At 39.7% G+C, this 13845-nt stretch overlaps 1 protein-coding gene across 1 annotated transcript in view; it reads right to left on the reverse strand.

The window, feature by feature from the left end:
• The window catches only part of il16 (interleukin 16), a 67785-nt gene that overhangs the window by 40493 nt on the left and 13447 nt on the right, over nucleotides 1-13845 (reverse strand). Inside the window, 2 exon segments of the mRNA XM_055154761.1 lie at nucleotides 2030-2300; nucleotides 6313-6637. Coding sequence (XP_055010736.1) covers nucleotides 2030-2300; nucleotides 6313-6637 — 596 coding nt within the window.

The following is a 13845-nucleotide window of genomic DNA, read 5'->3' on the forward strand; positions in this document are numbered from 1 at the left end:
TTATTTTTTTCCCCGTAATGCTTTATATTACTGTGTTACAGCAAAAAGCAATGCATTACAGTAATTCCTTACTTTTATAACACATTGACACTGAAGGTAAATAAGAGCAAATTAGACTAAACAAATTAACAAACATAATATTAACATAGCAAAAAATATATTATACAAATTAACTAAACTAAACTAGTAAACATTTTAGAATAAACAAAATAAGCAAATAACTCCTACATAAATATTACACAAAATTTGCAAACTCAAAATTAAAGCGTCTTAATAGTAATGAATGAACCGCTGTGTCTGATTTGAGTCTTGTTGCAATATTGTTCAGGACTAATGAAGATAAATGCTGTGGCTTGTCCAATGGGATTCTCCATTATGTCTGACTGCTGCTTTGAAACCTGAGCTCGTTCACAATAAAGTCATAAACATTAAAGACTTACACTACTCTACACTACTCTACTCAGCGGCCCATTTATAGAATTACGGACACAAGCACAACATAGTCCTGACATACTACAGGAATAATACAGGCTTACTCAAGATAAACTACAAAATCCTGGCAAAAATAAACATATACTGTAGATATTATACGATTATACTAGTCCATCCCAAATTCTAAATGCTTAATGTAATGTGGTTGTTGTTGTTGTTTTTTTCTTTTTTTGTGATTGGCTAAAACTAGTATGAATTAATGGTTCTAAGTAAAAATAAAATAAAATGAAAAAGTCAAACATAATACCCTTGAAATCTAGACACCATCTTCTAGGGTGCATTCAGACTTTGGTCCTGGTTTGAGCCAAGTTTAGTCTCGGGTTAAGTCCTTTTTTTTTTTTTTATGCGAAGACAGAAATCTATTGGAGTTGGAACAGTATACTAAATTTATACTTAACACCTGATTTGACTTATTTATCTATGGAAGTTGCACTTCGTAGCTTTTTGAGTGGAGGATACGCCATTTGCTGCTGTCTTCATGGATGTGTTTAATGCCATACTGTGGAACATTCCAGCAATAATATCTCCATGGAGACAAGCGAGAAAGTATTAGCTAAGAACTTCTGTCACAAATGTTTACAGGGAAGGGGGAAGAGATACTTAAATACATCCATGTTTATTGGTTTTTTGGGCATCATTGGGACAAATTTTGTGAGCAGATCTGACCAGAGTTTTGCATCTTAGGCAGAGTAGACGGAAACGCAACGATGGAACGTATTGAACTTTTCCACTCTGGAGGGTGGTTTCAGATTTTTGCGTTTTTAAGCCCCAAAAACTAGCCAGACTGGCGCCACCTAGTGCCTCTGCTCAATTTCATTTCTCTTCAGCGACTAGGTCAGGAACTGGAATACACTAGATGGTTTACAAGAACCCCGGAAGTGTGAGTCCAGGCACCAGCCAATCAGCGAAGAGCCATACATTCTGTGTTGGCAACGATTCCCGAGATCGAGGATGTAAAACCGAAACAAAGAGAATATTTGGTGAATTTGATCAAGGGGAAAGATGTTATTTCCCTTCTTCTTACAGGATTAGGGAAAATCTTAATATACCAGTTCGCCCCGTTAGTGACGCATTACATACCTCACGACCAAATAGCAGCAATTGGTTAAATGAAAAAAAGTACCCGCCTACCGTCGAGCAAACGAATCCTAATGCTGCGAGGTCAGACAGTTTCCATGAAGTGAAACCGGCTGATAAATCAGGCTACCCAAAAATGCTGTCAACGTCTAAACAAAATTTCCAATACTTTTGATAAAATATTTTGTTATTTTTACCCACAAGCGTGCTCGTGTAAACAGGCCCTCAGAATGCCTGTTTTTCTCTGTATTTTTGAGCTATAAAACCACCTTTATTTTAATACATGTAAGCTAGATATGTTTAATGTCATATTGCGGAACATTCGAGGCAGAGCAATGACATATCCATATCCGCAAGAAGGTGCTAGATCCCCACTCGAAAAGTTACATAGTGCACCTTTAAATAAACTCAACAGCTCAACTAAAATAAAATAAAAATATATATTGTCTTGATTGTTTACCTTGATGCTGAAAGATCTCCTGAGCCCCTTTTTCTCCCTGAACGAATCACTTCTCTGACTGTCCATGTCTGGATGCTTCTCTGGGGTGGGGGGGTGACAGTTGGTCCACACCTGTCCATTCTCTGTCGGTCTACAGTTTGATTGGACGCCGGTACTTAGCTCCGCCCCCCAGCCGGACCCCCACGTCCTGAAGGCCTCAGACATGTCCCGGGGCGTCCTCTCCTCTGGGCTACGGTCGTCACTTGTTTTGGAGTGACACAGGAGTAAAGACCTGCAGAAAAAAGAGGATAGAAATAGTTTATTGATGCCAAAAGAAAACTGATAGATAGAGACATGTACATCCAAGAAAATTTGCGACTGGGTGCTGGGTCCGAAGACAAAAATAGTGCAAAAAAATAAAAAGAGATCCGCAAAGAGATCCCAAATATTCACCTCGGATTCGGATCTTTCTTTTTTTTTTTTTGCGCTAAAAACAAACTGACCAACAGAGGGCAGTAGAGTGTTCTGCTGCTAAAAGTCCTATATTACGCAAAATTGACTCCTGCGAGCTTTAAGCCATGTTAGAATGTTGTGACCTCCTCAAAAACAGACCTGGAGTTGTGTTTTGTTTCATCCACCCATGTTGGATTAATCATTTATTATTAATTTATCTAAATCACCAAAGCTCAACATGCTCTGTTCCACCTTGTGATGACATGAAGTGGTAGTTTTCAATCTTTCGTTACCTTTAGTTCAGTGGAGATGGGCAATTCCAGAGCTGAAAATATCCAAATGATTCAAGTGAAGGTGTATGGAGTTTAAAAACACAGAGGAGCACTTCTTGTATTGCCACGTAACATCACAAGGTGGAACAGAGTGGTTTGTGTTTGAGAGAAGAACTAAGCCTAAATTAAACACGTGTAAATGAAACAAAACATAACTCCAGGTCTGTTTGTGACGACGAAACAACATTATAACACAGATCAGAAAATAGTGTAATATGGGCCCTTTAAAGTGGACACATCATGCATCATTTTTTTGTTATTTTGGTTTTTATATGGGTTTTTAAACACATATTTCATGTATTTGAAGGTAAAGTCATGTGAGTGTGAGCAATAGGGACGAAGCAAGCTCTGTCTGTCAGATTTTTGTTCTATTATGTAAAAATCCCATGATAATGAGGTCTAAGTGCTCACAGAACATTAAGTGTTACAACATGATTAAACTGTTAAAAAAGTTCCAAATCTCTCTGTGTAACTTTTCTAGTGGAGGGTCTGTCACCTGCTTGTTTCTATGGCGATGTCATTGCTCTGCTTTAATGTTCTGCAGTATGTCTTTAAACAGCTCCTTACATTTTTTCAATTACAGGTGGTTTAATAGTAGTAGCCTGATTCTTCGTGGAAACCGTCTGACCTCGCAGTGTTACGATTCGTTCATTCGACGGTAGGCAGGAACTTTTTTTAATTAACCAATTACTGCTATTTGGTCGTGACGTTTGTAATGCGCCAAATCCCTTAGGAAGAAAGGCAATAAAGTTTTTCCCCTTCATAAAATTCACCAAACATTTTCTTTGTTCCGGCTTTAAATCCTCAATCTCGGGAATCGTTGCGAACACAGAATGTATGTCTTCGTCTACATCCATCTCGACCACTTTGTTTACTGTTGTGTTGTACCACAAAAGGGACCCAGACAGGGACCCACAGCTCTTCACTGATTGGCCGGTCTACAACTTCCAGAATTCTTGCAAACCATCTAGTGTATTCCGATTCCTGACCTAGTCGCTGGAGAGAAATGAAATTGAGGCACTAGGTGGCTTGGTTAGTTTAATAGCTCAAAAATACCTAAAAAAACAGGCATTCTGACTGTGAGTGGGGTTGTCTCTCCACAGATCTGACCTATAACTTGGTCTGGTTTGGTCTCCATGAAGATAGAAAGGTTTAATGCCATAATATGAAACATCCCAAGCAATAATACCTCCATGGAGTAAAGCATTTGAGAGACCCTCCACCAGAAAAGCTACACAATGCACCTTTAACATGTCTCATAGTTTTGACTAATTGACCCCTTTGAATGAACCATGTTAAAGTATTTTTAGTCATTAAAAACACTGAGTTGCTGTTCATTTTAGTTAATCTGTCTCCATTTCCAGAGTTCAAAATGCATAGGCTCCACACATATATGTCACCAGCTGATACACAGACACAACACAGTACACATATTATTTTGTAGCTGTTTACATCATATCTGCACTGGAAAGTTTGCTCAAATACACAAAATAAAAAGTGGTGCACAGGTTATGATTAGGCAAAAATATAGGCTTATTTAACATTTTCCAAAAACATTATGCAATTGGAAAAAAGTGGCAGCAAAAGAGACATTGAACAAAATCTTCTGAAAATATTTGTGTTGACCAATTTGTGGTTTAGTCTTGTTTCCAGTTTGCTCTTCCGGTCTCGGTCACCACAAACGACATGAATAGCTCATTGACAAAGAGGACATTTAAAATTGCACAGTGTAACTTTTTCACGTGCTTGTTTCTGTGGAGATGTCATTGCTCTGCCTGAAATGTTCCACAATGTGACATTAATCAGCTCTACCTTACATTTATCCAGTTACAGGTGGCTTTATAGCTCAAAAATACCTAGAAAAACAGAAATTCTGACTGTGAGCGGGGTTGCGTCTCCACGGATCTGACCTGTAACTTTGGTTTGATAGATAAAAAGGTTTAATACTATACTGTGGAACATTCCAGACAAAGCTATAACCAGAAAAGTTACACAATGCACCTTTAAAGCATGTTATTTCTTCAGGAGGATGGAGTTGGCCGTGACTGGATCATTACTGGACATTGCCCTGGAATGATTTCTCTGGAAAACTGATTACTTACAAATTCAGGCTCTGGGCCAGTGTGCTAATTCTGAAGTTTGTTAAGCCTACTGTAAACAAACAGCTAAGAAGCACTGAGCTATTTGGTCCACACCAAGCTGAGGAATTAAAGGGCCCATACTATGCAATTTTCTGATCTATGTTTCTTTCACACATGTTTAACACACAAATCCTGCATATTTAGGCTGAGCTCTTTTCTCAAACAGGTAAAACATTATAACAAAAGGCTCACATGAGTCAATTTCACCTCATTTAGGACCTTTAAAGTTGTGGGTTCAGTTCCTGGCATTGCTAATAACAAGTACAGTCTTCCACGTCCGACAATGTGCAGACAATGTGCTCTGAGTGAACTGATGTTTGTTTCTCTGTTAGAATTCTTGTTGCCTATGACTCAATAAATGCCAAATTAAAACCAATAGATTGAAAATATAGACTGGTTGCAAGATTAATCATGAATTCGTAATCAAACTGAAATCACCATTTGAACAGAACATTCTTCTGGAAATGTGAAGAATCTTATTATTAAAAGAAAACCTGCAGACACCTGAAAACACTACAGCCCAGAGGTGGGACCGAGTCGTTATTTGACCTCAAGTCCGAGTCAAGTCCCAAGTCAAAGACAGGCAAGTCCAAGTAGAGTCTCGAGTCACTGGACCATAAATCCAAGTCAAGTCCAAGTCATCTGCTTTGAGCTTCAAGTCATTTCGTTCAAGTCTTTAAACCAAAGTACCAAATATAGCTTAGATTTTTGCAATTTATATGAATTTTAAACCAAATAGATGTAGAAATGCACTTTTTTCCTTTTTAAATGTCTTGTCAGGATTTTAATCATCATGGACTGAACAGAAAGTCTTCTCAAGTCACAAGGCTCAAGTCCAAGTCAAGTCCTAAGCCACTGAGCTTCAAGTCCAAGTTGAATCCCAAGTCATAGTCTATTTTATCAAATCAAGTCTGAAGTCGTAAAAATGAGTGACTCAAATCTGACTCGAGTCCAAGCCACGACGTGCAGGTCCCCCACCTCTGCTATAGCCTAATAAATCCGAACTATTAGATGAGTAGACCCTCCCATATTCTGCAGTAAAGAACTTGATTTCAGAATATGCAGTTACCAAAATGAATTGATTGATTTTGGTCACAGGTATATTCTGGCATCATTTCACAGACTGAAAAGCTGTAGGCTGAAGCTTGAACTTATTATGCCCACTCTTTATTCCTTTATCTTAACACCAGTTCATCTTCATAAATACAGCAACACATCAGTAACAGCACAGCAAAGTAAGTAAAGCAGGATGGACTAAAGCTGGATATAAGCAAGACAACTTCAAATAGGTCTAGTCAACACTTTTGCAGCTTTTAAACAACCATCTGCAGTGACCAAACACAGATATCCTGCAGTTAAACCTCGTAAAGTGCCGTACCTGGAGAGCATGGCCAGTTTCTTGGAGCGCTGTGTGTTGTTGTGGTTCGTCCCGGTAACTCCGCTGCTCCCTCCACTCCCGCTCCCACTGCCGCCGCTGCTGCTGCTGCTGCTGTTGTTGTCGTTGGCTTTGCGCAGCTGGTCCCTCCGTCTGCGCTCCATCCTCCGACCCGCCGCGGTGCTGGCTCTCCGTCTCTGGTGGGAGTAGCGCTGGGGCATGGCGGCGAGCGGCGCGGCGAGCGGGGCGTGCATGTGCGGGTGCGCAGGGAACAGAAGCCCACCACTCCCCGCCGCCCGCCCGGAGCCTAATGCGCACGGCGGTCGCTCTGGAGGGCAATTAGAAAATCCAGTTAGGAGCGTCTGACTGCAGAGAGAGAGGGGAGAGTGTTCCGAGAAAAAAAAAAAGAAAGAAAAAAAAAAAAAATGCCCGAGCAAAAAGCAGATCAGCGGGGGAGACACAAGAGCGGTTCTGTTCAGGCTTCGCAGGAAATATGAACGCGTTTGCCTCATGACTTTTGAGAAATTATCCTATCAGTAAATAAACACAGCCTGGGCCTATTTAAAGATGCATTATACAGTCTAACTTTTCTACTGGAGGGTCCGCCACCTGCTTGGCACTATGTCTATGTCGGTTTTAATGTTGTTTCCTAATCGAAAACAGACCTGGAAGTGTGTTTTGTTTAATTCACACATGTTTAACACACAAATTCTGCATATTTTGGCTGTGTTCTTTCTCTCAAACAGAGAACACCCCGTTCCACCTTGTGATGTCATGCGGTAATACAGGAAGTGCTCCACTGTGTTTTGAAATGCTATACACTCAGGGCCTGTTTACGCGAGAATGTAAAAATGACAAAATATTTTATCAGAAGTGCCTTTCGTTTAGATCAGGCATGTCCAAATTATGGTCCGTGGGCCAAATGTGGCCCTCAGACAAATTTTTCTTGGCCCTCAGGCTTCCAGGTGAATTGGCCCAAATTACCTTGCATCAATTAAAAGTTAACTTTTTACAGCAAGTTTTTTGAAAATCTACCTTGATAAAGCAAATATTTAATATTTAGTGTGTGGTTTTAAAGATCTTAGAATCAGCCATCAGTCTATATTCATTCTAATGTGTTAAACATGGACATATTTCAATTATTCACTGTACTGAGCTCCAGTCTACGGCCCTCGATCAGCCTTCTGCTTCGTCTGTGTTTAGATTTGGGGCCCTTGATGAAAAAAAGTTTGAACACCCCTGGTTTAGATGGTGACGGCGTTTTTGGGGGCTTAAAAACGCAAAAATCTGAAACCACCCTCCAGAGTGGAAAAATTGAATACACTCCACCGTAGTGTTTCCGTCTACACTGTCCAAGACGCAAAACTCTGGTCGGATCTGCTCACTTCGCGTACGCGTTTACGTCACATACATACAGTACACAGAAACCTGCCATGCATACCCAGTCGAATTCCACACACTTTTGAGTCACCGTATGCGCGCAGATTTCCTCCTGAAAATGCTCATCTAAACGTGGAATAAAAAGTGAAGACGCGACTCCACTTTTGCGTCTTCTGTTCAGACCGTCATCATATAAACATAGCCTGAAACTAGAATAATTTGGATAATATCAGCCCCACAGTTGCCGATCTCTACTGAACCAAAGGATAATTGTAAATGTTAACCACTACTTCATGACATCACAAGGAGAAACAGAGCATTTTGGGCTCTGGTAGACAGACTAATGATAAAGGGTCACTCAAACAGATGTGACTGAGACAAAACACAACTCTGTATGTTTTTGATCAGGTTCTAGCATGGCTTAAGTAAGTTTAAGTATGTTTTTTATTTATATAGCGCTTTTCACAGACATATGTCGCAAAGACGCTTTACAGAGCATGATTCATTCACTCCATACCCAGTGGTGGAAAGCTACTAGCCACAGCTGCCCTGGGACAAACTGACAGAAGTGAGGCTGTCAATCTGCGCCATTGGCCCCTTTGACCACCACCAACACTCAGACACACACCACTTCCATACTAGGCAATGTGGGTGAAGTGCCTTGCCTAAGGACACAATGGCAGTTTTTGTGACTGGCACCCCACTGAGGCACCTGATGTTCCCAGTGGTCTCCCATTCAAGTACTAACCAGGTCCGGCTCTGCTGAACTTCTGAGATCTGACCACAAGAGTCAGTTTTGTGTAATGTAGGACCTTTGCCAGTCCTGTCACTGTGTCCTTCACGCACATTGAAGTTGGTTATTCTAGCATGATGTATGAAAGTATCGGTGGTGGTTTGGGCAGATGTTCCAGCCAGACGGCAGCTTTGCTTCTGTCAGTCTGCCCCAGGACAGCTGTGGCTCTACAGAGTGAGGGGTGAATGAATATTGCACTGTAACGCGTCTTAGAGTGTCCAAAAAGTGTTACATAAATCAAAGACATTATTTTTATTATTACAGTAAGATGATAAGCATACACACTTTTTTCATGATTTGGGTGGTCTTGCAACTTATACTCCAGAGCGACTATTAAAATTTTCAGAGTTTGGTACGCTTGTTATGTTGTTTATGCTATAGTTATCTGAATAATTGTTCATATGTTACGTTAACAGCCTTTTGTTCTCTTGCTTTTCAAGATGAAATTTTAGTTCCTGGTCTCTGATTTTATAAAATAAATTCCCTCAATCCCCCCAATTTCCCCTGAAAAGTTCGACTTATACATGTTTTTTCTTCTTCATCACACATTTTTTTGGCTGGTGCGACTTATACTCCGGAACAACTTATAGTCCGAAAAGTAAGGTTTATCTTTACGGAGACAAGCCAGGCCAAGTTACAGGTCAGATCTGTCAAGAGGAGACCCAACTCAAAGTCCAAGGCAAACAAAATTGCAAGATGCTACTGTGGAAGGTTACAGGAAAAGCAGTAATGCACACTTCTCCAAACTCCATCCTCTCAGTTGTGATAAACAAATGTGTATACAAGGTTTGTAAAGTGTCTAGCTCAAGGACACGACAACAGGACTGGACTCAATCTTGGATCAGATCAGGATCTTTCTGGTAAGACAAACACGTGAACTACAGCTGGGGCCTCTGTCACTTATAAAATCATCAAGTTTCTGCTCAGAATGAACAAAAAAGGCTCTTGTATTTATCAGGATAAACTCAAATAAAATAAAAATGTATTTATGTAAGCTTAACTATGAAACAAAAACTACACTCTGTATTTATACCTTTGTTAAGATATTGTCAGCAACTTAACTTTGTGCTTCTTGAAATTACAGATTGTAATTATGGCCAAACTGATGACTCAAAGGATGATCGAAGAGATTTATGGTGTGAGAGTGGCTGACCCAAAACCCAGAACGCTAAAGAAAACAGAAAAACGTAAAACCTCTGAATGTTCTCCGCATCTTCCCACAGAAGCCTATATTTGTGGCTATGGTTTGTAGGTTTGTGCTCTGCCCTTTATGAAAACAAAAATCTTCCTCCAGGCTTCCATACGTCTACATATTTACCGAGGATGCACAGATACAGTGTTCTCAATTCAGTTTCTATGTCAGCATGAGCAGGCTTGCATCTCCACAAACCTGACTCTTATTTGGCCTCTTCCATGGAAATAGTGTTTCTTTAGCTATAATTTTCCACATTATGAAATACAACTTGTCTATCTCCTTAGAGAATGTTTCGCTGTGTGGTTTTAACTTTCACTTTCCACTGAATCGTGCAGGTGACATGCCGTTTTCAGAATTATAAATAAATGGGTCCGGTCAAGCGGTAACGGAGGGAAACAGGGTCAGATTTTGTACATTCAAATAGCTCTTATTCAGAAACTAGAGGGACTATTGAAATAAGTAAAGTATTAGAATGTAGGCAAGAGTTAACACTCCAACAGGGTAAAGTTAAACCTGTGATATTCTTTCAAGTTGTTGACAAAAATTTTTTAAAAACTCATGTCGGTAACGGAGGGAATGAAATATGCAGCACTTTTTAGGCAATAAATACAATACAATACAATATTTCTACCATATGGTACAAGATTAGGTTGAAAAACCTCTTACTTTTTGAGTAATGAGAATTTTTATTAAGAAAGGTCATGGTAACAGAGGGAAAAATGTGCAAGCAAGTAGAAGGTGCACGATTTTGCATAATTTGTCAGCTTTTTTCTTCCGAATACTTTAATATTACTTCAAAATGAAAGGAAACTATTTCTGTAAAATATGTCAGTCCTTCCAAGCTAATTTTTATCATTTTAAATACATAAAAAAAAAAATCATGTACTTTCATCAACAGTTCAAAGATCGAATAACACAAGATATGATGAAATACATCAATTTATTGACATGATTTGCAGGTCTTTGAAATTTGGGAAACAATTTTTGTTCCATGTTTCATACATGATCTGTTTAAAACGTATGTAACTTTAGAATCAAAAATGGTACAGAAAAAAGGTAAACAGTTTCATAAACTAGAGTACATATGTATCTGTTCAATACATTTTTATATCAGATGCATTAACTTGAATTTTTGGCCTTGCTGTTTACTTCTGCTTGACCGGGCCCAAATATAACATTAAGATATGATGGACATGTAGTAGTATTTAAAACTTCATATTAACACAAAAAGTTTTCTTGTTAGAATAGCCTTGTGTTGTAGTCAAGACCACACTAATCGAGACCAAGACCAGTCTGAGACCACAGATTCCCGAGACCGAGACAAGACCAAGACCTCTGAGAGTCGAGACTGAGATAAGACCAAGACTTTAAAAAGTCGTGACCGAAACAAGACTGAAACCACGGCCCATCAAGACCAAATCAAGACCATTTTTGTCATTTTCTACATTTATTTGTATTTTACAGTTATTTTGGCACATATATATGTCAATGTTTTTATATATATTTCAGTTTTATCTGATTAATGTTCATTTAGGCCTAAAATAAGTCAAACAAACTGTACCACACTTAAACACTCTGCTCCCCTCAAAACTTTGCTCTGACGAAGACCATCTTGCTGGTCGAAATGCGTTGCTGTCCCCTCATGCAATAAAGGACTTTTAATATATTCAGTCGGAGTGTCTCGGGTTTGTACCTTGCCCACTTTTACATTTTCTAGTAAGGGTAACTTTCTGTTTAAAGACTACTGTTTTAACCCTCACCTGTACTGCTTTTTTAAAAAAAATTTTAAACTCTTTTATGACCCATTGAAGCGTTCTACCTCTTTTTCTTCATCGTCTGTTCCCCTTTTTTGGACCCTCACCCACGGTTTGAGAACCCCTACTTTAAGAGAACTTCCAGTGGCACTTTACAGAAAACTGAAAAAAAGTGAGTAAAGTGGGTAAGATTTTGACACCTGTGTTTTCAAGTTCCTAACTGGAGTTACATTCCCTTACTTGTTTTGCAGTAGGATTTAGTCTCTGCACATTTACCAAATGCACGTCGTGACAAATACGGATGCATTCGTGCACTTTTATTAGGCAAACTTTAACCACACGTCACGGTAAGAAGTTTATAACCGACAGCAGCAGCCATAATGGAATATGATCACGCTTGTCCACAGTGTTAGACCTCGAGTTTAAGACAAGACCGGGTCCAAGCGCCTTCAAGACCAAGACAAGACCGGGTCCAAGCGCCTTCAAGACCGAGACAAGACTGAGTTCAAACTCCTTCAAGACCGAGACAAGACCAAGACCGCAAAAAACAGACCGGTCTCGAGTACTACGACACTAGAATAGCATCTATGTATTAGTTATCTGTTTGTATCTGTGGAAAGAAGACAGACGTTAAATCTTTCCTAACTGTGCCTAATTGCGCAAGAAGTCGATAAGCGCGGTTGGATAAGCTGGTAAGGAAAGTAGAATCTTCTGTAGTGGGGACAGAGCTTGACTGGGCTGTGGTCCCTGTCCTGCCCCACAGACACACTTTGGAAGTCCTTTGTCCCACACGCCGTACATTTGTTTCATTGTTCCTGCTGTGAAAACTACATTTCCTTCGAGATCAGTAACGTATTTATCGATCTATCTAATGTTGCATGTATAATATTCACCATACATTTACACGGGTAACGTCATGGTCCATATGTCCACTCTGTAGCTGTCAGTCAAACATATGTATCGTTCCCAGTGTTTATAATGGAGGAAGCCACAGCTGTACTGGTCCCATTACCGAACCGTAAGTGAAGCAGCCTGACTCCAGAGACAGCACTATAGGCAGAGAGCATTACCCTGATCTAGACCACTGACGCCCATTAACATTAGCATCTTCAGACCATTAGGGTTTTAGGTTCACAGAGCAGCCGTATCCCTCTCACAAACCGTGTCAAAGTCCACTCATGGTTCACACGTTCAAGCGATTCAGATCTATAAGTTATTCATGACACAGTTGGTTTCTAATTTTATAGGTCCAAACTGCGCCGATGTTACAAAATAGACGCTCGGAAAAGTTATTGCATGATATCCAGCTTTCTAACAAACGAATTCAGGCTTTGAGCGTTGGCAAAGCTCACATCTTAGACCCGAAGCGAGCGACTTAAGCATAAAACAACAAAACGTAACAATGTAGTGTGGTTTAAAATGTACTTTCTATGTAAAATGATCTCTTTTAAGCAAGGCAAAGTCTCCAGCTGATTGAAGGTAATTCCTGGAAGAGCTCGGAGTGGAGTCACTGCTCCTCCACGCTGACTAAATCACATTTGTTACAAGCAAGTACTTGTGTGTGTTGTGTATTGCTGTCTCCTTGAAGTATCCAAGTTCTCTTTTTTAGATCAGATAGACTAGGCTTTTTGATTTCTTTACTTTTGTAGCCTAGTTTTAAGTTAGGCCCTGTTTTGTTGTACAATATTTTCGTTTTATTTCTTTGGCACAACTGGCACGCGCCTCCTCCCACCAACTTTTGTTTGTTTGTTCTTTGTACAGCTTGGTGAACGTTTGGCCACTCAAAATAAAACTTGCTAAACTGAACTCTGTCTCAGTGATTGTTTTATAACCGTTGTGTCCTTTGTTGGCTAGAGGACATAACAATATTGTTATGATTATTAAACCGTGACAGGAGGAAGTATGTATTTAATCTAATCTAAAACATCTCTAGCATGCTCAAATCCTTTTGCACGTTGTTTTTGTATTCGCATGCATGATTTTTTGGGGGTAACTGCACGATTTTAGAGCCCATGAGCTGCTAATCACCTCTCATTCCAAAGCTTCATATATGGATTTAAAATGTTAAAAAGTGTCGTTTTTTGGCGGGCCCACAGATTATAAATATATATTATAAATGTATGTGTTATATATAGGTTATATAGTATTATAATGAATGTCAGAAACAGACAGTCATTTTGTCATATCTATCAGAGCACAATGCACAGCCAAGCGCAAAGTTTATGCAGCTGTCTCAACAACACAACGTAACTCACCAAATTATGATGGTAAAGGGTCACATTTTTCTATCGCGCTTTTCCACCTTCAAGGCACTTAAACGCTTTAAAACAAGGAACCACTCACACACGCATTCACACACCAGTGTACACAGACACTGGGGATGTGGTGGGTTAAGTGTCTTGCCCAAGGACACA

Source organism: Boleophthalmus pectinirostris, unplaced genomic scaffold (assembly GCF_026225935.1).
Source record: "Boleophthalmus pectinirostris isolate CB_2022bp ecotype Guang Dong unplaced genomic scaffold, ASM2622593v1 HiC_scaffold_19, whole genome shotgun sequence".
Taxonomy (NCBI): Eukaryota; Metazoa; Chordata; class Actinopteri; order Gobiiformes; family Gobiidae; genus Boleophthalmus; species Boleophthalmus pectinirostris.